The sequence below is a fragment of the Dendrobates tinctorius genome, unplaced genomic scaffold (genome assembly GCF_039654945.1).
Source record: "Dendrobates tinctorius isolate UK_male_01 unplaced genomic scaffold, ASM3965494v1 ptg000136l, whole genome shotgun sequence".
In the NCBI taxonomy this organism is placed as follows: domain Eukaryota; kingdom Metazoa; phylum Chordata; class Amphibia; order Anura; family Dendrobatidae; genus Dendrobates; species Dendrobates tinctorius.
The window spans coordinates 5,268,415-5,292,243 of record NW_027361804.1 but is presented as its reverse complement, the minus strand read 5'-3'; the positions used below and the strand labels follow the sequence as shown (position 1 = coordinate 5,292,243).

At 48.8% G+C, this 23,829-nt stretch overlaps 1 protein-coding gene across 4 annotated transcripts in view; it reads right to left on the bottom strand.

Annotated features, from left to right (window-relative positions):
- Positions 1–5,935: 5,935 nt before the first annotated feature.
- The window catches only part of WNT5B (Wnt family member 5B), a 122,837-nt gene continuing 104,943 nt past the window's right edge, over positions 5,936–23,829 (bottom strand). For 2 of the 4 annotated variants that reach the window (XM_073544170.1, XM_073544168.1), the window contains exons 3-5: positions 23,118–23,365; positions 11,038–11,330; positions 5,936–8,621 (exon numbers count right to left, since the gene is read on the bottom strand). In XM_073544170.1, the coding sequence (XP_073400271.1) occupies positions 8,163–8,621; positions 11,038–11,330; positions 23,118–23,365 (1,000 nt within the window). In that variant the 3' untranslated portion in view covers positions 5,936–8,162. The remainder of the gene's footprint in view (positions 8,622–11,037; positions 11,331–23,117; positions 23,366–23,829) is intronic. The other 2 variants (XM_073544166.1, XM_073544169.1) reach the window with 1 other exon arrangement.

Sequence of the window (23,829 nt, the reverse complement as noted above, 5' to 3'; positions counted from 1 at the left end):
CAGTCACATTCCTCATCCGCCCACCTTGTATGTGCTGAGCTTCACTCTAATGGTTGACCACAATTATAGGCGATCCAGCAGCTGGCAGGGCATGCTGGGAGTTGTAGTTCCACATCAGCTGAGGAGCTCCCTCCCTCCTAATCATTACCACAGATATAGGCATCCTGCCGTTCACGAGCCGTGGAGACAACCCCTGAGGGAACGGTGCTGGCGGCCATGGTGGTTGAAACTTTTCTTGAATGTGAAAACTAATATGTAGTTCTCACTGCACCTCCACCAATCTGAGTGAGAAGAGACGTAGTGTAAAGCATGGTGGAGGGGAGAGCAGCTGTCGCTCCATTCAGTGTCTCTAGGACTGATGATCAAGTCCTGCACTTAGAGACAGAGGCGCCTCAATGCCATACTGTGAGAAGAAATAGGACAAGAAGCCTCGGGGGAAGGAGATGGAGGGGGAGTGGGGAAGGAGATGGGAGGGGTCCGGGAAGAAGACTGAAGATGGGGGTCCGGGGAGAGGGGTGAAGGAGATGGAGGGGACTGGGAGGAAGACTGAAGGAGATGGAGGGGACTGGGAGGAAGACTGAAGGAGATGGCGGGTCTGGGGAGAGGGGTGAAGGAGATGGAGGGGACTGGGAGGAAGACTGAAGGAGATGGAGGGGACTGGGAGGAAGACTGAAGGAGATGGGGTCCGGGGAGAGGGGTGAAGGAGATGGAGGGGTCTGGGAGGAAGACTGAAGATGGGGGTCCGGGGAGAGTGGTGAAGGAGATGGAGGGGACTGGGAGGAAGACTGAAGGAGATGGAGGGGTCTGGGGAGAGGGGTGAAGGAGATGGAGGGGTCTGGGAGGAAGACTGAAGGAGATGGAGGGGTCTGGGAGGAAGACTGAAGGAGATGGGGGTCCAGGGAGAGGGGTGAAGGAGATGGAGGGGTCTGGGAGGAAGACTGAAGATGGGGGTCCGGGGAGAGGGGTGAAGGAGATGGAGGGGACTGGGAGGAAGACTGAAGGAGATGGGAGGGGTCCGGGAAGAAGACTGAAGATGGGGGTCCGGGGAGAGGGGTGAAGGAGATGGAGGGGACTGGGAGGAAGACTGAAGGAGATGGAGGGGACTGGGAGGAAGACTGAAGGAGATGGGGGTCCGGGGAGAGGGGTGAAGGAGATGGAGGGGTCTGGGAGGAAGACTGAAGGAGATGGAGGGGTCTGGGAGGAAGACTGAAGGAGATGGGGGTCCAGGGAGAGGGGTGAAGGAGATGGAGGGGACTGGGAGGAAGACTGAAGGAGATGGGGGGTCTGGGGAGAGGGGTGAAGGAGATGGAGGGGTCTGGGAGGAAGGAGATGGGAGGGGTGAAGGAAATGGAGGGAGAGTGGTCCGGAAGGAAGGGTTAAGGAGGGGAGGGTGAAGGAGACTGAGGGGTTTGGGAAGAGGGGTGAAGGAGGGGACGGGTGAAGGAAATGGAGGGAGAGGGGTTGGGAAGGAAGGGTTAAGGAGGGGTCCAGGAAGAGGGGTGGGTGAGGGGTGAAGACGGAGGGTTCCGGGGGTAGTGGGGAAGGAGACGGGGGAGGGGTGAAGGAGATGGAGGGTCCAGGTGGAGGGATGAAGGAGACAGGGATCGGGGGGAGGGGTGGAAACGAGGGAGAGGGGTGATGGAGACAGAAGGATCACGGGGGAGGGATGAAGATGGAGGGATCCAGGGTGGGAGGGGTGAAGGAGATGGAGGGATCCAGGGTGGGAGGGGTGAAGGAGACGGAGGGATCCAGGGTGGGAGGGGTGAAGGAGACGGAGGGATCCAGGGTGGGAGGGGTGAAGGAGACGGAGGGATCCAGGGTGGGAGGAGTGAAGGAGACGGAGGGATCCAGGGTGGGAGGGGTGAAGGAGACGGAGGGATCCAGGGTGGGAGGGTATTGTGAACTCCCTTGCTCGGATTTCTGAGCTGAAGCTCCCTCTGGTGGTTACTGAGAGTAGTGGAGCTGGCCAGGTGGATGGAGGTTCTCCACCTATGATAATTGGGAGTCTGGGATTGCTGGCTGGGAGCATATAATTGAGCTGGCTGCTCTTGAAGGTTGCTGGTGATTTTTCCTTTGTGCATTTGGAGCTCTTTTGTCCCCTGCATGTGCAGCTAAGTGATTCTTTTGCTAATCCTTTGCATCTAATCTGGTTGTGTCTTTTTTTGCTTTGCTGCTATGGTTCAGCATGCTCCCTGCTGGGGGCAGCGCTGGGCCTTGCTTTATATGTTGCAGCTTGTTCAGTTCCCTGTTATGTTAGTATCTTTTTGCTTGCTGCCAGTTTATACCAGAGTGCTGATCTAGCGGGGGTGAGATCGTGTGATCTCAGGTTTTTTTGTATATCAGAAGTGCTGGACTTTTTCAGGGTTTTGTGCATGATTGCAGACAGTATCTTTTCTGTCCTGTCCTGTCTAGACAGCTTGGGCCCCACCGTTTGCTCAGTCTGTTTTCTGCCTGCGTTTATGTCTCATCTTATCTTACCGACAATATATGTTTGGGGGCTGTCTATTCCTTTGGGGTCTGCTCCAGGGCAGTTTAGATTTCATCTTTCTGTCTTTGGGCTTAGTTAGTCCTCCGGCTGTGAGGAAGCGTCTAGGGCATCGTAGGAACACTCCACGGCTACTGCTAGTTGTGTGGATAGGATCAGGGGTCTGCAATCCGCTTAGTTACCAACCTCTCTGGCCTTCTGGTGGCTTAGCCTGTTCCTGCCATCCTCCTCGGTGACCCATTCATAACAGAATCACCAGCCAAAGTTGTAGACTCTAGGGTACTGAAAAGGAGAGAATTGTAAAAAAAAAAAAAAAAAGTGTCAATTTTTTTTTATATCTATATATATTTTTTCTCTGGGGCCGTAGTAGGATTTTTTCTTTAATGGAGACTAAGCAATTGTCTGATCGTGTGGAGCAGCTCGCTGCTGAAGTGCGGGGAATTTCTGCCTTTCTCGCTCAATCATCTGCTGTAGAACCAAAGATCCCTACTCCTGATGTGTTTTCTGGGGATCAGTCTAAATTTTTGAATTTCAAGAATAATTGTAAACTATTTCTTGCCTTGAAGCCTAGCTCATCGGGGAGCTCTGTGCAGCAGGTTAAAATTGTCATCTCCTTGCTGCGCGGCAATCCCCAGGATTTTCTCTGACACCTGGAGATCCTATTCTGACTAATGTGGATGCGTTTTTTCAGGCCCTGGGGTTATTGTATGATGAGCCTAATGCTATTGATCAAGCTGAGAAAACTTTATTGGCATTGAACCAGGGTCAGGATTCTGCAGAGTTATACTGCCAGAAGTTCTGAAAGTGGGCGGTCCTTACTAAATGGAATGACGATGCCCTAGCAGCTCTCTTTTGGAAAGGTCTGGTAGAGACTGTAAAAGATGTTATGGTGGGATTTCCTGTCCCCTCTAGTCTTAACAACTTCATGTCATTAGCCATTCAAATTGATTGGCGTTTACGTGAACGTACGCGAGGCGTTGCCGCCTTTTGAACAAACTTCTGAACACATGCAATGTGATAGGGTTTTGTCTAGGACGCAACGTCAGGAGTTTAGAAGGCGTAATAAGTTATGTTTCTTTTGTGGGGACGCTACTCATGTTATTTGTCTGCCCTAAACGAGAAAAACATTTTGCTCACGCATTTGCAGTGGGCAGTGTACATCCTAAGTTCCTTTTGGCAGTTACCTTGATCTGCTCCTTGTCTACTTTTTCCGCTAAGGCTTTTGTGGCTTCAGGAGCAGCTTTAAATCTGATGGATCTTGACTTTGCTAAATGTTGTGGTTTTCCCATGACACCTCTGCGGACGCCTATTCCCTTGAGGGGGATTGATGTTACTCCTTTGACGGAGAATAAACCTCAGTTTTGGACCCAGATGATAATGCGGGTCGCCCCGGACCATCAAGAGAATTGTACATTTTTGGTGCTGCATAATACTATTGTTCTGGGTTTTCCCTGGTTGCAAACTCATAACCCAGTTTTGGATTGGAAGTCTGTGGTGAGTTGGGGTTGTCAGTGTGCCCTTAGTGATGCTCCTGTTTTCTCCACCTCTCCTCAGTCTCTTGATATTCCTGATTATCTGGCTGATTTTTATGATGTATTTAGTGAGAATGAGTCTGCGTCTTTGCCTCCTCATAGGAGTTATGACTGTGCAATTGAGTTGATGCCTGGGTGTAAATTTCCCAAGGGTCGGCTTTTCAACTTATCAGTACCCGAACATGATGCTATGCGATCTTATATTAAGGAGTCGTTGGAGAAGGGTCATATTAGACCATCCTCGTCACCGTTAGGCGCTGGTTTTTTTTGTAGCCAAAAAGGATGGTTCATTAAGACCTTGTATTGACTATCGTTCCCTTAACAAAATCACTGTTAAATATCAGTATCCGTTACCCCTGATTTCTGATCTATTCTCCAGAGTTAAAGGTGCTTGCTGGTTTATTAAGCTTGACCTCAGGGGGGCGTATAATCTTATTCCCATCAAGCACGGGGATGAATGGAAGATGGCGTTTAATACTCCGGAAGGACATTTTGAGTACCTGGTGATGCCTTTTGGGCTCACTAATGCCCCTTCTGTCTTACAGTCTTTTATGAATGATATTTTCCGTGACTTTGTGGATAAGTTTTTGATCATCTATCTGGATGATATTTTGATCTTTTCTAGTGATTGGGATTGTCATGTGGAACATGTTCGGACTGTGTTCCGGATTTTGAGGGAAAATGCTCTGTATGTTAAGGGATCGAAGTGCCTTTTTGGTGTACAGAGGATTTCATTTTTGGGATTCATTTTGTCCCCATTGGCTATTGAAATGGACCCGGCCAAGGTACAGGCCATTTATGATTGGGCTCAGCCCACTTCTCTGAAGGCTCTCCAGAAGTTTTTGGGTTTTGCTAAGTTCTACCGTAAACTTATAAGTAATTTTTCTGGTATTGTTAAACCTTTGATGGATTTGACCACCGACAATATGTTTGGGGGCTATCTATTCCTTTGGGGTCTGCTCTGGGGCAGTTTAGATTTCATCTTTCTGTCTTTAGGCTGAGTTAGCTCTCCGGCCGTGTCGAGGCGTCTAGGATCCTCGTAGGAACGCTTCACGGCTACTGCTAGCTGTGTGGATAGGATCAGGGGTCTGCATCCGCTTAGTTACCAACCTCTCTGGTTTCCTGGTGGCCTAGCCTGTTCCTGCCATCCTCCTCGGTGACCCATTCATAACAGGAGGGGTGAAGCAGAGGGAGGGATAAAGGATATGGAGGGGTCCGGGGAGGAGACGGCGGGGAGGAATGAAGGATACAGAGGGTCCGGGGAGAGATGAAAGTGACGGAGGGGTGAGGGAGACTGAGGGATCCATGGTGGGAGGGGGTGAAGCAAATGGAGAGATCCGGGGGGGGGGGGGGGGTCGGGATGAAGGATACAGAGGGGTCCGGGGGGAGGGTTGAAGGAGACGGAGGGGTCTGAGGGGAAGGGTGGAGGTGTCTGGGATGGATAAAACAGATCTCTTGGGGGAAAGGATGGAGGAGTTTGGGGGAAGGGGTGGAGGAGTCTGAGGAGAATGGGGAAGAGCAGAGCGGTATAATAAGCAGCATTATTTCTGATTAGAGCCCCCCCGATAATAATGTGCTGTTACATAATGGGGTGATTAACATCTAACCTTAATATATCATCTAAGATCTCTCTCTATTAACCCCATGGAGTCTGTCGTCAGGGCACTTATTCCTGTGCTGCGTCCATGATGGACTCCCAGGGGGTGATAGTGATCCACTGAGCCATGCAGAGGACGGAGCCTCAATCCAGTGCCCACGTCCCCTCATAGGGATCATAGACCCGATCATCTCCCTCATCTTCTGTTAATAGCTTAAAGCCTAAATGATAGCTGTTCAGTCCGTCACAGAGTCGTGTAACGTCGTCCTTCCAGGTCACAATGTCGTCTGTGTGTCGGGACCAGATAATCTTTGTGTCTGGAGTCATCACCAAAAAGCACAGTTTCCTCCCAGCAGCAGATTAGTATAGGTAGGAGCACAAGAGTCGCCCATCGCTGTGCCCCTAAGCTGGTAAGATGGAAGAGGGACCTGGCATTGGTTTCCTTCCTTCTCCCCACTCAGAACACATGCACGCTCAGCTAGACAGATCATATTTGTGTATGCGGAGCAGGACAGCCGCCGTAGGACCCGTTTTGCAGTGCTCACGGCCTCCCCTCCTGTGGAAAGAATCTCTACAAGACCGGGGAGGCTGTAGAACTTGTCACTTTTGTGAGTTCTGGCTCTGATACTGGGGGTGCACGGCATGAATAGTGGGGGAGTAGCTCTGACATTTATACTGGGGGGGAGAAGCTCTGGCTCTTATACTGGGGGGAGAAGCTCTGGCTCACACCAGGATACTAATACTTGTCCTTTTCTTCCTAGGAGTCTCATCAGTGGCCGAGTTATCAGATTATCAAATACCAGATTAAAGGACTTTCCCAATCTTACCTATGGTCACTTTCTGGACCATCAGACCCTGCAGTAATAAAGGATTATCGGTACGTGAGTTACCAATAAACTATACAGACAGTCCAGTAATCCAGTATATCTGCTAATCTGGCACATTCCATTTGTAAATTTTAAAAGTATTGGATTAAGCAGATATCAGACATTCTGGAATATCAGACGCAGCCGTAATAGAGGCCGATTACAGGCAGTCCAGTAATCCAGGATGTCTGATTGACACCTATTCATGCCAGATTAAAGGAAGGTGGAAATATTTCCAGTACAGATAACACTTTCAGCAACCTCCCAGTGTCCGGAGGTAAAAGTAGTCAACCACGCAAAATACAAGGACGCTGGGGGTTGTGGTCCAATTTTTTTGTTTGTTTCTTGTGATTATAATTTGGTAAAGTTTTATCAACCGTACAAAGCAAAGAAGATCTATACAAACACCGGAGCGCTTCCTCCGGCGGTGGCGGAGCACAGATTATATTTACACCCGTTGTTGTCCTGCTGGTGTCAGTCTGTCTCTTGTACCCCTCCCATCCCCCCCCAAAAAAAACATAAATTTATATATAAAAAGAAATATAAAACAAAAAGAAAATAAATAAAATTACAGAGGTTAAAATTAACTCCTGCATTGCTAGGCCAGCAGGAAAGGGGTTAAGCGTGACTGACTGTTACTTTTTGTTTATTGCGAGGGTCTGTCATCTGTAATATCTGCTAAAGAGAATAATGTTAACATTTTTTTAGATTTTTGTTTTCTGGAATCTTGACCACTAGAGGGCAGTATTGTAGTGAGAGCGTGGTTGTGTGCCGCCAACTAATGGGGGCAGGGCTATAAAAACAGGAGGAAAAAAAACTTGGGAAGTTTCAAAAAACTTCTTAAAAGACCTTTTTTTACATTATTTTTGCACAAAACATCCCCCTAGTAAATACACCTGAGAAGCTGAAAGGAAGAACTTTAGGTCTGATGCTGGGTGTAATAACAGTGTCGGCTTTCACCTATCCTAGTTTCCTTAAAGGGGTTTTCCTCTTTAGGTGGACCACCAAACACACTCATATACCTAAAATAATAAACAGAGCTGGTAACGCCTTCCCCAGGTCCAGCGTCTGCTCCCTGCCACTGCTCAGGTCTCGGCTGAGTGGTGAAATCACATTGGCTGCAGCGATGATGCATGCTGTCAATCACCAAGCTCAGTGATTGGCTGCAGCATTGATGTGCTCTCTTGATGCAACGTTACTGCTGGACCTGGGGAAGGCAAATACCCCACCCCCCCTCTGTGTTATTTTAGGTGCATAAGAACGTTCGGAGTCCACCTTATCCCAGTGATGGTCCGGACCCCTCATAATCCAGAGAATGAAGGGGATGCACAGTGGGCTCACACACTTCATTATCTACTGGAGGGAAAGTGATTGTCTGCAGCGTGATCGGTGCAGACATAACAGTCTTTTCCATATGGCTTGCTGAATGGCCGACATCATGTCTTTCTTTGCCAGTCTCTGCCATGTTGCCAGGCACTGACAACAGCGAGTCCAAACACCATGCATTGCTCTTCTCCCCCTCCCCCGGTCCTGTCCGTTCCTTTGTACATATATAAAAATATATATCTACACATATAGATTTAATTTTATATCCTATACATATATATTTCTGCCTCCCTTCCAAGTGCCGGGGGAAGGGGTGCTGTGTATGGAGGTGGCGGTGCTTGCAATGGGGCGCAGCGTTACTTGCACACGTATTGATCCACAATTTCCGTACACTTTTTGCATTTGACGAAGCAGCACCAGTGGAACTTGCAGTGACAGCGCTCCACCTGCATGGTCTTGAACTGATCGTAACCGCGTCCGCAGCACATCAGCTCGCAGCCGTCCATCCCCTCCGAGGTCTTGTTGCAAAGTCGCCCCTGCGTTCCCAGGGAGCCTGTTGTCTCGTTGCGGTGGCAGTAGTCCGGGCTGGGGTCCAGGTACACCAGATCCTCCGGCGTGGGGGCGTTAAAGCGCTGGTTCACTTGCTCCAGTTTGCTGCGGCGGTTCAGCCTCATGGCGGCCGCGCTGTCGTACTTTTCCTTCAGGTATTCGCCCACTTTGCGGAAGTCAGCGAGCTGCAGCCAGCAAGTCTTTAAGCTGCACGATCCGGAGACGCCGTGACATTTGCAGGCGACGTCTGCGAGTTTATACACAGCCTGGAAGTAAGGACAGAAAAAAAACTTGGGTTAAATATGACAGAAATACCATCCTGCGGAGATTTACGCTGCGCATCCAACAGCTGGTGAATGCTGCTGCTGCTACATCTCAATTGTGCAGTGACGGGTAACAGCCACAAGGTGGGGCTACGATCCAAGTCCAGACTATATCCACTGCTAGAAATATATACCATGAAGCCTCACCTCGCCTAGTAATAGGGGTGTCTTATAGACTCCTCTCCATTACTAACCCCTGGACTTGATGTTAGTTGCCAATAGAAAGCTGGCATCAGCCTCGATACCATTACCCCACTTGCCTCCATACCAGGGGAAGTGCGAGGCTAAGCTCCAGAATTGGCGCATCTTATGGATGTGCCATTTCTGGGGTGATGGAGAGCTGATGTTTTTAGTCTGGGAGGGGGCCAATATCCATGGCCACTTCCTAGCCTATTAATATCAGCCTGAAGCTGTCTGCCTAGCCTTTTCTTGTTATTAATTATATGAGGGCCCGCTCGTATTTTTTTTGCGGGGGAGCCCCTTTTTAATAGCCAGTAAAGGCTATGTATACAGCTGTGAGCTGCCTGGGAACCTCTATTATCCACTTCTCAGGCTACAAACATCAGCCGTCAGCTTTCCCTCTGCTGGTTATTAAAATTTCAGATGATGAGTAAGCTACCCAAGCCCTGTACTAATTATATATGTTGCCGACATATTTCTATGTACTGAATAATAATTTCCCTGGAAATCTATAAATGACAGAGAAATTACTCTAGGTAAAAGCTCATATTAATATCGCATGTCAGACAGATGCTAGGTGAGAAAAATGACACTCGTCCTACTTTTCTTGATCAACATCGGACCGATTATTCAAACACTAATGTGACTCCAGCCTAAGGGTCTGGGGCTCTCAAGTCTTTGTTTTCTGACTGAATGGAGCGGCCACTTGGGGCCCCATCATGGAGATTAGTAGGGGCCCCGCACTGACAACCCCTGGTCTTCTAACAGCACAAAATCAAGAGTAGGACTGGCGGCCCCATTTATCCCCTCCTGGCATTGGTCTGGCCCCCTTATTTTGCTTATCCCATTGGTGACCTGCCAGGGACCAGAATGGGGCTAGACCATGGCAAGGATGAGCAGACAGAGTGTCTGGCTCCAATCCTAGGGAGAACAGGAAGCCCCTCATCAGTGGGGGTCCCAATGCTTAGATCCCACTCCTTGCCACTGCAGGTTTTTAGAGACCTCTCACCATTTCCATATGAAAGGGATTATTTCCTCATGTAGGAACTTAGCAATTAGGTCACTGCCCCAGGGGGTCTTAGATCTCGGAGGTAGGGGGTGCCGACCGGCCTGGGGTCAGCTAGCCTCACAATGCACTTTAGGTTGGGAGTCGATTCAGCATTCACAGAGCGCTTCCCCCAAAAATCACAAGGGAGTCATCCCCTAACGTCAAGTTCTGTCTGCTTGTGGGAGAGTGGGACGTGACCGATATGTCTGCGATCCCACAGGGAAGGTGGAGGTCGCCCATTGCAGGATTTCTCCCACATCATTCGGCTCCTAAAGGGCGGTGCGTTCCCCCTTAAAGAACAGGTTTTTATTTTATTTTTCCCATCACATTGTAGGAAATTGTTACGACCCTTCAGAAAAGCATAAAGACAATGTATCCAGAGGACGCCATTATGGCCGTGGCCGGGATTGTGCCCTTTTGAACTTGGTGTCACTTGGTCACTACATGAGATCCTGAAAGTCAAACATGGGAGGAGAGACCCTAAGGTAAGACAAACAGGCAGAGGGAATGGGGGTCCGCACTTAATGGTAAAGGGGGAGGGCAGCTGAAAATAAAGGAATTGGTAGAACAACAGAGGAGGATGTAACCCAAGAGGAGAGGGGGCCATAAAGTCCTGAGGAGGAAGAATGGGAATAACCCCCCCCCCCCAACATATGTGCTGGTGTGAGGGTCCGCAGCCTTATGTGGAGGGGGTGTAGGTGAGATTGTGGCTGGCATGGAGGCTCTCAGATCTTTGCTTGCTGTCAATGAATGGATAAAGACCCCGGCTGTCGAGTCTGCCTGTGCACTTTGCCAGAGGGGAGTTTTGTATCCCCTATGCGGCGTGTCTTATGTTTTGTCTTACTGAGGGTCCCTCACATTTTCTGAGTCTCCCCCCACATCGTGTTGTGTCAGCTGCCTTTTGTTTGTCCGGCAGCTGAATCTACTGAATCTCCAACAGGTGACGATCTCTCGTCTTCGGCCAGGAACGGGGGTCTCTCCATCGGACCCTATTACATCATACTGACCCATCCCCATTATCCAAGAAAAGTTCTGCAATTTTGGCTTCTATGCTTCTCGTCACGGCCAGAAATGGCTGATAACAGAGAGCAATAAACTGACAGCATTTATAGCAATCCAGCAGCGACTTACCCGGCGGCCGGCCTCGTTGTTCTGGAGGTTCATTAACGCCCTGGCCTGATCCTCCGACCCCTTGGGATAATTCTTCTCCCTTTCTCTGGCATCTACAAATTCCTTGGCAAAGCGGTATCCGTACTCCACGTTGTCTCCGCAGCCGCCCCACAGCCAGTCCCGGGGTAAGTCTTTGGGACGAGGCGTCCGGCTGCAGCCGCAGGTTGACAGCTCCCCTTCACGGCAGGCACGGCTGATGGCGTTCACCACACCGGCGGCGCTGATGGCGTACGTGAAGGCAGCTTCTCTGCTTCCTGGAAATGGAGAAGATCAGAGGTCAAAGATGATAGAACCAAAAGGTTTGTGTTTTCGCAGTAGGGGTGACATCAATATTCCCGCGCACTTCACCACTGCAGCCAATCATTAATTAGCTGAACAACTAACCTCAGGTGATTGGCTGCAGTGGTAATGTGTGATGTAGTCATGACATCACTCCTGCTGCCCAGACACAGACTGGAAAAGTGGTGGAACCACTGCTGGACCCGAAGAAAGTGATTAACAAAGACCTTAAATAAAAAACAAACAAAAAAAAAACATAACATATAAAAATGAGTGTGTGTGTGTGTGTGTGTGTGTGTATCACCAACCAAACACAAAGCATCTTTCATTTCACCAGAGCTGTTCAAAAGAAGCTAAGCTGTGATTGGTTGCCATGACCAACAGTTTTCCTTGCAAGCAATCACTAAGCATTTCTCATTTAACCAGAGCTGGTTAAAAGAAGGTGAGCTGTGATTGGTTGCTATGAGCAAGTTTTCCCACTTGACAACACCTCAGCAGACACTGACATGGTGGGAGAAATCTAGCATCCCCGGGAACATAAGCTCCCAGACATCGTCTGCCCCCAGAAAGGAGCAGAGAGCACGACAGAAATGAATCCCCCCCTCCTGTACCCATATACACCGCACATCCTCCATCCAATAGGCACATCTTCCCTCCTAAAGGGATCATTGGTATGGAGGTTAGGGCAATTCCACTAAGCGCTCTGGTTATGACCCCAGGCCCCTCTTAAAGGGATCTCCGGTATGGAAGTTAGGGCAAATCCCTCAGCACTCTGGTTCTGACCCCAGGCTTCTGTTAAAGGGATCATTGGTATGCAAGTCAGGTCAAATCCACTCTGCTCTGCTTCTGACCCCAGGCCCCTCTTAACGGGATCCCCGTACGGAATTGAGGGCAAATCCACTCTGCGCTCTTATTCTCACCCCAGGCTTCTATTAAAGGGATCACTCGTATGGAATTCAGGGCAAATCCACTCTGCACTCTGGTTCCAACGCCAGGCCTCCCTGGTATGGAAGTTAGGGCCATTCCACTCAGCGCTCTGGTTCTGGCCCCAGGCTGACGGGATGATGTGGGATATTAGGGGTAGTAGTCCGGGGGCTCTGGCTGACGGGATGATGTGGGATATTAGGGGTAATAGTCCGGTGGCTCTGGCTGACGGGAGGATGTGGGATATTAGTGGTAGTAGTCCGGTGGCTCTGGCTGACGGGATGATGTGGGATATTAGGGGTAGTAGTCCGGTGGCTCTGGCTGACGGGATGATGTGCGATATTAGGGGTAATAGTCCGGTGGCTCTGGCTGACGGGATGATGTGGGATATTAGGGGTAATAGTCCGGTGGCTCTGGCTGACGGGAGGATGTGGGATATTAGGGGTAGTAGTCCGGGGGCTCTGGCTGACGGGATGATGTGGGATATTAGGGGTAATAGTCCGGTGGCTCTGGCTGACGGGAGGATGTGGGATATTAGTGGTAGTAGTCCGGTGGCTCTGGCTGACGGGATGATGTGGGATATTAGTGGTAGTAGTCCGGTGGCTCTGGCTGACGGGATGATGTGCGATATTAGGGGTAATAGTCCGGTGGCTCTGGCTGACGGGATGATGTGGGATATTAGGGGTAATAGTCCGGTGGCTCTGGCTGACGGGATGATGTGGGATATTAGTGGTAGTAGTCCGGTGGCTCTGGCTGACGGGATGATGTGGGATATTAGGGGTAGTAGTCCGGTGGCTCTGGCTGACGGGATGATGTGGGATATTAGTGGTAGTAGTCCGGTGGCTCTGGCTGACGGGATGATGTGCGATATTAGGGGTAGTAGTCAAGTGGCTCTGGCTGACGGGATGATGTGGGATATTAGGGGTAGTAGTCCGGTGGCTCTGGCTGACGGGATGATGTGGGATATTAGTGGTAGTAGTACGGTGACTCTGGCTGACGAGATGATGTGGGATATTAGGGGTAATAGTCCGGTGGCTCTGGCTGACGGAATGATGTGCGATATTAGGGGTAGTAGTCAAGTGGCTCTGGCTGACGGGATGATGTGGGATATTAGTGGTAGTAGTACGGTGACTCTGGCTGACGGGATGATGTGGGATATTAGGGGTAGTAGTCCGGTGGCTCTGGCTGACGGGATGATGTGGGATATTAGGGGTAGTAGTCCGGTGGCTCTGGCTGACGGGAGGATGTGGGATATTAGGGGTAGTAGTCCGGTGGCTCTGGCTGACGGGAGGATGTGGGATATGAGGGGTAGTAGTCCGGTGGCTCTGGCTGACGGGATGATGTTGGATATTAGTGGTAGTAGTCCGGTGGCTCTGGCTGACGGGATGATGTGGGATATTAGGGGTAGTAGTCCGGTGACTCTGGCTGACGGGATGATGTGGGATATTAGTGGTAGTAGTACGGTGACTCTGGCTGACGGGATGATGTGGGATATTAGGGGTAGTAGTCCGGGGGCTCTGGCTGACGGGATGATGTGGGATATTAGGGGTAGTAGTCCGAGGGCTCTGGCTGACGGGATGATGTGCGATATTAGGGGTAGTAGTCAAGTGGCTCTGGCTGACGGGATGATGTGGGATATTGGTGGTAGTAGTACGGTGACTCTGGCTGACGGGATGATGTGGGATATTAGGGGTAGTAGTCCTGTGGCTCTGGCTGACGGGATGATGTGGGATATTAGGGGTAGTAGTAGTCCGGTGGCTCTGGCTGACGGGATGATGTGGGATATTAGTGGTAGTAGTCCGGTGGCTCTGGCTGATGGGACGATGTGGGATATTAGTGGTAGTAGTCCGGGGGCTCTGGCTGACGGGATGATGTGGGATATTAGTGGTAGTAGTACGGTGACTCTGGCTGACGGGATGATGTGGGATATTAGGGGTAGTAGTCCGGGGGCTCTGGCTGACGGGATGATGTGGGATATTATAGTGAATAGTGAAGGCATCAACACTATGAATTAACACATGTGGAATTATATAGTTAACAAGAAAGTGTGAAACAACTGAGAATATGTCATATTCTAGGTTCTTCAAATTAGCCACCTTTTGCTGTGATTACTGCTTGGCACACTCTTGGCATTCTGTTGACGGGATAATGTGGGATATTATACTGAATGCGGAATGGGCGGGGCTCTACACTCAGCATATTATATATAATCATTATAATTTGTTATAACTAACCCTAGTTAGTTACTATGCCCGGGCAGCGCCGGGCTCTTCAGCTAGTGTGTGTGTATATATATATATATATATCTCTCTCTCTCTTATTTTTATATATATATATATATATATATATATATATATATATATATATATATATATATATATATATATATATATATATGAGAGAGAGACCACTTTCTTAAAGCTGAAGTACCCCTTTAAGCTTTATTTACATCACTCTGTCAATGCCCTTTAAATTGTGCCCCCATCAGATGCAATAGGTCTCACTGAGTGGCACCTCCTAACATGTCTGCAGTCACCACTAGGGGGAGCTCCCTGTATACAGAGATACATGATGAGATCCTGTCTGCAGTCACCACTAGGGGGAGCTCCCTGTATACAGATATACATAAGATCCTGTCTGCAGCCACCACTAGGGGGAGCTCCCTGTATACAGAGATACATGATAAGATCCTGTCTGCAGCCACCACTAGGGGGAGCTCCCTGTATACAGAGATACATGATAAGATCCTGTCTGCAGTCACCACTAGGGGGAGCTCCCTGTATACAGAGATAGATGATAAGATCCTGTCTGCAGTCACCACTAGGGGGAGCTCCCTGTATACAGAGATAGATGATGAGATCCTGTCTGCAGTCACCACTAGGGGGAGCTCCCTGTATACAGATATACATCAGATCCTGTCTGCAGCCACCACTAGGGGGAGCTCCCTGTATACAGAGATACATGATAAGATCCTGTCTGCAGTCACCACTAGGGGGAGCTCCCTGTATACAGAGATACATGATAAGATCCTGTCTGCAGTCACCACTAGGGGGAGCTCCCTGTATACAGAGATACATGATAAGATCCTGTCTGCAGTCACCACTAGGGGGAGCTCCCTGTATACAGAGATACATGATGAGATCCTGTCTGCAGTCACCACTAGGGGGAGCTCCCTGTATACAGAGATAGATGATGAGATCCTGTCTGCAGTCACCACTAGGGGGAGCTCCCTGTATACAGATATACATCAGATCCTGTCTGCAGCCACCACTAGGGGGAGCTCCCTGTATACAGAGATACATGATAAGATCCTGTCTGCAGTCACCACTAGGGGGAGCTCCCTGTATACAGAGATACATGATAAGATCCTGTCTGCAGTCACCACTAGGGGGAGCTCCCTGTATACAGAGATACATGATAAGATCCTGTCTGCAGTCACCACTAGGGGGAGCTCCCTGTATACAGAGATACATGATAAGATCCTGTCTGCAGTCACCACTAGGGGGAGCTCCCTGTATACAGATACACATGATGAGATCCTGTCTGCAGTCACCACTAGGGGGAGCTCCCTGTATACAGAGATAGATGATGAGATCCTGTCTGCAGTCACCACTAGGGGGAGCTCCCTGTATACAGATATACATCAGATCCTGTCTGCAGCCACCACTAGGGGGAGCTCCCTGTATACAGAGATACATGATAAGATCCTGTCTGCAGTCACCACTAGGGGGAGCTCCCTGTATACAAAGATACATAAGATCCTGTCTGCAGTCACCACTAGGGGGAGCTCCCTGTATACAAAGATACATAAGATCCTGTCTGCAGTCACCACTCGGGGGAGCTCCCAGTATACAGATACTTGGTGAGATACTGATGGGTCATGCTGGGACTTCTGGTGTTACAGGAGCCTGGGGTCGGAAGAACGTGACCCGTTTACTGTCCGGACCATGCGTAGAGGCCCCGTCACATTAAGCGATATCGCTATGTGTGATACTTACCTCCGTCCGGCTCCCCCGCTGTCTATCGCTGATCTCGCGAGATCGTCCAGGGCCGTTTCTCATCGGCCGCTTTCTGCTGGCGCCGACGAGCAACGCGTGGACGCGGGCGGAAGGACGTCTTCATCGCCGCCTCTGACAGGTAAGTAGCGACCGCCGCTACGTCGCTGGTGAGATCTGCCTGTGTGGCAGCTCACTAGCGACCATTTAGCGATGCACCAGCGATCCTGACCGGGTCGTATCGTGGTCGAGATCGCTGGTGCATCGCTAAATGTGACGGTACCTTTGGACACATCAGATACCGTTACACCTCGGGGTCTCAGCATTTTTGAAGCTGATATCAGTAGGGATGATAACAGATAACCTCCATTGCCATGGTACTGACACTGGATGAGGGGCACTGGGAGACCCCCAGGGGGGTTTCTCAGAACCTGTTTTCCTATAACAGTCAGTGAGTTGACTGCGCTGCCATCGAGTGGCCGCTGCAGGTGGTGCGGCTGGGAGATCCATGGTGCCAGGTTATCTGGGTGAGGATCCTGTAGGGTCAGTTGTTTAGGGGCTGATTACATGCAGGAATCCACACAGGAATCCACAGGGATAAGAATGGTGATAACGGGACCTCCAAATATGGGGCTGATAAGGTACTGGGACCCCCTTAGGGCCAGCGAGGGAGGGGTCCAGGTGCTGTGAGAATGTCTCCCTGGGGCTATGCAGTCACTGATAACAGGACACTGTAAAAATAACTTTCTCCAATGTGAGATCTGATTATGGGGGTCTGTCTGTGTGTGTGTGTGGGGGGGGGGTTGTATGGCCATGAGCAGCTCTATGGTGACCACTGTGGTTCTTCAGGAGTCCCCTAAGCTTATGAGCTTCATCTTGTGAGAAGAAAGTGGCTGAATGCTGCAGTAATGATGGAGTTGGTGGTCCCTGCCCCCTCTGATCAGGGGATTAGGAATGCAGGGAGCTCTGCCCCTTTAACACCTATCTTTATTATGTGGCCTGAGACTTGGCCCAAAATCTAGGAGTCTCTTCTCCATTTCAAATGGATGGAGACAATGAGACCTCACACCTCAAATCAAAGGGGAGATGTTCCGCTATTGACGGGGGAAGGGCCAGAGGGATGCGGTCATGGGCAGCCCACACTATAGCAACACAGCCTCTGCCATACCCCCAAACATGGCCCTGAACCCCTGGTACTGTGCAGTGTATATATCCCCACCCTGTACCCCATCCATCATTCCTTCAGTCCCCTCCATTATCCCCACAGTCCCTACTCCGTACTGGACAGGACACATGCTTTGGCAAAACTAATGGGTATTTAGTCCTGCCAATAAAGCTTCTTTGAATTTGAATTATACAGGACAGGAGAAGTGGTACTGTGCAGTGTATATATATACAGGAGGAGTGGTACTGTGCAGTGTATATATATACAGGAGGAGTGGTACTGTGCAGTGTATATATATATACAGGAGTGGTGCTGTGCAGTGTATATATATACAGGAGTGGTGCTGTGCAGTGTATATATATACAGGAGGAGTGGTGCTGTGCAGTGTATATATACAGGAGTGGTACTGTGCAGTGTATATATACAGGAGGAGCGGTACTGTGCAGTGTATATATACACAGGAGGAGTGATATTGTGCAGTGTATATATACAGGAGGAGCGGTACTGTGCAGTGTATATATACAGGAGGAGTGGTACTGTGCAGTGTATATATACAGGAGGAGCGGTACTGTGCAGTGTATATATACAGGAGGAGCGGTACTGTGCAGTGTATATATACAGGAGGAGCGGTACTGTGCAGTGTATATATGCAGGAGGAGCGGTACTGTGCAGTGTATATATGCAGGAGGAGCGGTACTGTGCAGTGTATATATGCAGGAGGAGCGGTACTGTGCAGTGTATATATGCAGGAGGAGCGGTACTGTGCAGTGTATATATGCAGGAGGAGCGGTACTGTGCAGTGTATATATGCAGGAGGAGCGGTACTGTGCAGTGTATATATACAGGAGAAGTGGTACTGTGCAGTGTATATATATACAGGAGGAGTGGTACTGTGCAGTGTATATATATACAGGAGGAGTGGTACTGTGCAGTGTATATATATACAGGAGGAGTGGTACTGTGCAGTGTATATATATATATACAGGAGTGGTGCTGTGCAGTGTATATATATACAGGAGTGGTGCTGTGCAGTGTATATATATACAGGAGGAGTGGTGCTGTGCAGTGTATATATACAGGAGTGGTACTGTGCAGTGTATATATACAGGAGGAGCGGTACTGTGCAGTGTATATATACACAGGAGGAGTGATATTGTGCAGTGTATATATACAGGAGGAGCGGTACTGTGCAGTGTATATATACAGGAGTGGTACTGTGCAGTGTATATATACAGGAGGAGCGGTACTGTGCAGTGTATATATACAGGAGGAGCGGTACTGTGCAGTGTATATATGCAGGAGGAGCGGTACTGTGCAGTGTATATATGCAGGAGGAGCGGTACTGTGCAGTGTATATATGCAGGAGGAGCGGTACTGTGCAGTGTATATATGCAGGAGGAGCGGTACTGTGCAGTGTATATATGCAGGAGGAGCGGTACTGTGCAGTGTATATATACAGGAGGAGTGGTACTGTGCAGTGTATATATACAGGAGGAGTGGTACTGTGCAGTGTATATATACAGGAGGAGTGGTACTGTGCAGTGTATATATACAGGAGGAGCGGTACTGTGCAGTGTATATATACAGGAGGAGCGGTACTGTGCAGTGTATATATATATATATATATATATATATATATATATACACACACACACACAGGAGGAGTGGTACTGTGCAGTGTATATATACAGGAGGAGTGGTACTGTGCAGTGTATATATACAGGAGGAGTGGTACTGTGCAGTGTATATATACAGGAGGAGTGGTACTGTGCGGTGTATATATACAGGAGGAGTGGTACTGTGCAGTGTATATATACAGGAGGAGTGGTACTGTGCAGTGTATATACAGTGGGTACAGAAAGTATTCAGACCCTTTTAACTTTTTCACTCTTTGTTTCATTGAAATGTAGTAATTTTTGCAAATTTTTTTTTTTTTTTTTAAAAACCTGAAATATCCCATGGGCATAAATATTCAGCCCCTTTGCTCAGACACTCATATGTAAGTCACATGCTATCCATTTCCTTGTGATTCTCCTTGAGATGGTTCTGCTCCTTCATTGGAGTCCAGCTGTGTGTAATTACACTGATAGCACTTGATTTGTAAAGGCGCACACCTGTGTACAGTGGGGAAAAAAAGTATTTAGTCAGTCAGCAATAGTGCAAGTTCCACCACTTAAAAAGATGAGAGGCGTCTGTAATTTACATCATAGGTAGACCTCAACTATGGGAGACAAACTGAGAAAAAAAAAATCCAGAAAATCACATTGTCTGTTTTTTTTTTTCATTTTATTTGCATATTATGGTGGAAAATAAGTATTTGGTCAGAAACAAAATTTCATCTCAATACTTTGTGATATATCCTTTGTTGGCAAAGACAGAGGTCAAACGTTTTCTGTAAGTCTTCACAAGGTTGCCACACACTGTTGTTGGTATGTTGGCCCATTCCTCCATGCAGATCTCCTCTAGAGCAGTGATGTTTTTGGCTTTTCGCTTGGCAACACGGACTTTCAACTCCCTCCAAAGGTTTTCTATAGGGTTGAGATCTGGAGACTGGCTTGGCCACTCCAGGACCTTGAAATGCTTCTTACGAAGCCACTCCTTCGTTGCCCTGGCGGTGTGCTTTGGATCATTGTCATGTTGAAAGACCCAGCCACGTTTCATCTTCAATGCCCTTGCTGATGGAAGGAGGTTTGCACTCAAAATCTCACGATACATGGCCCCATTCATTCTTTCATGTACCCGGATCAGTCGTCCTGGCCCCTTTGCAGAGAAACAGCCCCAAAGCATGATGTTTCCACCACCATGCTTTACAGTAGGTATGGTGTTTGATGGATGCAACTCAGTATTCTTTTTCCTCCAAACACGACAAGTTGTGTTTCTACCAAACAGTTCCAGTTTGGTTTCATCAGACCATAGGACATTCTCCCAAAACTCCTCTGGATCATCCAAATGCTCTCTAGCAAACTTCAGACGGGCCCGGACATGTACAGGCTTAAGCAGTGGGACACGTCTGGCACTGCAGGATCTGAGTCCATGGTGGCGTAGTGTGTTACTTATGGTAGGCCTTGTTACATTGGTCCCAGCTCTCTGCAGTTCATTCACTAGGTCCCCCCGCGTGGTTCTGGGATTTTTGCTCACCGTTCTTGTGATCATTCTGACCCCACGGGGTGGGATTTTGCGTGGAACACCAGATTGAGGGAGATTATCAGTGGTCTTGTATGTCTTCCATTTTCTAATTATTGCTCCCACAGTTGATTTCTTCACTCCAAGCTGGTTGGCTATTGCAGATTCAGTCTTCCCAGCCTGGTGCAGGGCTACAATTTTGTTTCTGGTGCCCTTTGACAGCTCTTTGGTCTTCACCATAGTGGAGTTTGGAGTCAGACTGTTTGAGGGTGTGCACAGGTGTCTTTTTATACTGATAACAAGTTTAAACAGGTGCCATTACTACAGGTAATGAGTGGAGGAAAGAGGAGACTCTTAAAGAAGAAGTTACAGGTCTGTGAGAGCCAGAAATCTTGATTGCTTGTTTCTGACCAAATACTTATTTTCCACCATAATATGCAAATAAAATGAAAAAAAAACAGACAATGTGATTTTCTGGATTTTTTTTTCTCAGTTTGTCTCCCATAGTTGAGGTCTACCTATGATGTAAATTACAGACGCCTCTCATCTTTTTAAGTGGTGGAACTTGCACTATTGCTGACTGACTAAATACTTTTTTTCCCCACTGTATATAAGACCTCACAGCTCACAGTGCATGTCAGACCAAATGAGAATCATGAGGCCAAAGGAACCGGCCAAGGAGCTCAGAGATAGAATTGTGGCAAGGCACAGATCTGGCCAAGGTTACAAAAGAATTTCTGCAGTACTCAAGGTTCCTAAGAGCACAGTGGCCTCCATAATCCTTACATGGAAGACGTTTGGGACCAGCAGAAGTCTTCCTAGACCTGACCGCCGTCCAGCTAAACTGAGCAATAGTGGGAGAAGAGCCTTGGTGAGAAAGGTAAAGAAGAACCCCAAGATCACTGTGGCTGAGCTCCACAGATGTAGTAGGGAGATGGGAGAAAGTTCCACAAAGTCACCTATCACTGCAGCCCTCCACCAGTCGGGCCTTTATGGCAGAGTGGCGCGACGGAAGCCTCTCCTCATCCTCAGTGCCTGACATATGAAAGCCCGCATAGAGTTTGCTAAAAACACATGAAGGACTCCCAGACTATGATGTACAATACAAAATAAAATTGTGGTATCGTGTTACCTCCACAAGAAGGTCTTCAGATCTCTAATAGAACACTTGGACCTCATCTGCATGTGTAACAAAAACCTTAACTTGATTTCCTTGGCCTCTCTGTAGCTAGCATCACCTCATGTCCTGCTATAATTCCTATTTAAATGTTGCCGTCTCTTCTCAGTAATTCACTTGTAATCTAGCCTGATGAAGGGACCTTCTGAGTCCTGAAAGCTTGCCTGCAAATATAATTTCTCTGGTTAGCCAATAAAGGTATCACACCTTGAATACTTTTCTCAATTTTTGGGGGGACATAAGTATTCCCAGACTATTGGAAATAAGATTCTCTGGTCTAATGAGACGAAGATAGAACTTTCTGGTGTTACTTCTAAGCAGTATGTTTGGAGAAAACCAGGCACTGCTCATCACCTGCCAAATACAATCCCCACAGTGAAACATGGTGGTGGCAGCATCATGCTATGGGGGTGTTTTTCAGCTGCAGGGACAGGAGGATTGGTTGCCATTGAAGGAAACATGAATGCGGCCAAGTACAGAGATATCCTGGATGAAAACCTCTTCCAGAGTGCTCTGGACCTCAGACTTGGCCGAAGGTTCACCTTCCAACAAGACAATGACCCTAAGCACACAGCTAAAATAACAAAGGAGTGGCTTCAGAACAACTGTCACTGTTCCTGACTGGCCCAGCCATGGCCCTGACCTGAACCCAATGGAGCATCTCTGGAGAGACCTGAAAATGGCTGTCCACCAACGTTCACCATCCAACCTGACGGAACTGGAGAGGATCTGCAAGGAAGAATGGCAGAGGATCCCCAAATCCAGGGGTGAAAAACGTGTGGCATCATTCCCAAGAAGACTCATGGCTGCACTAGCTCAAAAGGTGCTGCTACTCAATACTGAGCAAAGGGGCTGAATACTTATGACCATGGGAGATTTCAGTTTTCTTTTTTAATACATTTGCAAAAATTTCCACATTTCTGTTTTTCTCAGTCTAGATGAGGTGCAGAGTGCACATTAATGAGAAAAAAATGGACTTTATAGAATTTACCAAATGGCTGCAATGAAACAGAGTGAGAAATGTAAAGGGGTCTGAAGACTTTCCATACCCACTGTATACAGTTGGCGGTTGCAGGACGTGCTCTCCATATACGTCTACGATTGGTTTAGAATTAGAGCGTGTAAGCTGTTCTCTGACTTCTCTTCTGGCCGTCATTATCTCTGCCCGATCCCCCTTTCCGGTTGGGGTCGGCCCGGTTTATGATGTGGATGTTGCCCAGGACAGATGCCGCTTGTTCCGGGACACGGACGTCTCCGCCCGATCACTGAGGTCTACAATAACTAAATGATGGATTCCACCACAGCAGATGATTCACCATCTGAGGGTGACGCAGGACGTTTTATTTACGGGAGGTCTTCAGATTGTCGCGGTTCTTACCAATCTGCATGACTCTCCCGAAGACGGAGGCGTTATCCACGGTGCTGCAGTTCCACCTCCTCTGCTTGAACTGCTGCTGACACTCTTTGATCCCGGTCTTGGCACCCTCCCCAATGTACACCATGTGGTCCTGGTACAGGTGGCACAGCTTCCTCTGCCCAGGCGAGAGGCCGCTCAGCTGGCTGCACAGAGGCTGCGCCCCGATTATGTACATTTCAGGCCTCTGGATGGGGTTTAGGGCCAACGACCTGGAAAATCAGAGAGAAAGATGAGATGACCTAGAAGCCCCCCCCCCCCCCTGCACCAGAGCATACATTATACCACATAAGCCCCCATCACCTGCACCACAACATGTATTATACCACAGAAGCCTCCATCACCTGCACCACAACATGCATTATACCACAGAAGCCCCCCATCACCTGCACCACAACATGCATTACACCACAGAAGCCCCCCCATCACCTGCACCACAACATGCATTACACCACAGAAGCCCCCCCATCACCTGCACCACAACATGCATTACACCACAGAAGCCTCCATCACCTGCACCACAACATGCATTATACCACAGAAGCCCCCCATCACCTGCACCACAACATGCATTACACCACAGAAGCCCCCATCACCTGCACCACAACATGCATTACACCACAGAAGCCCCCCATCACCTGCACCACAACATGTATTATACCACAGAAGCCCCCAT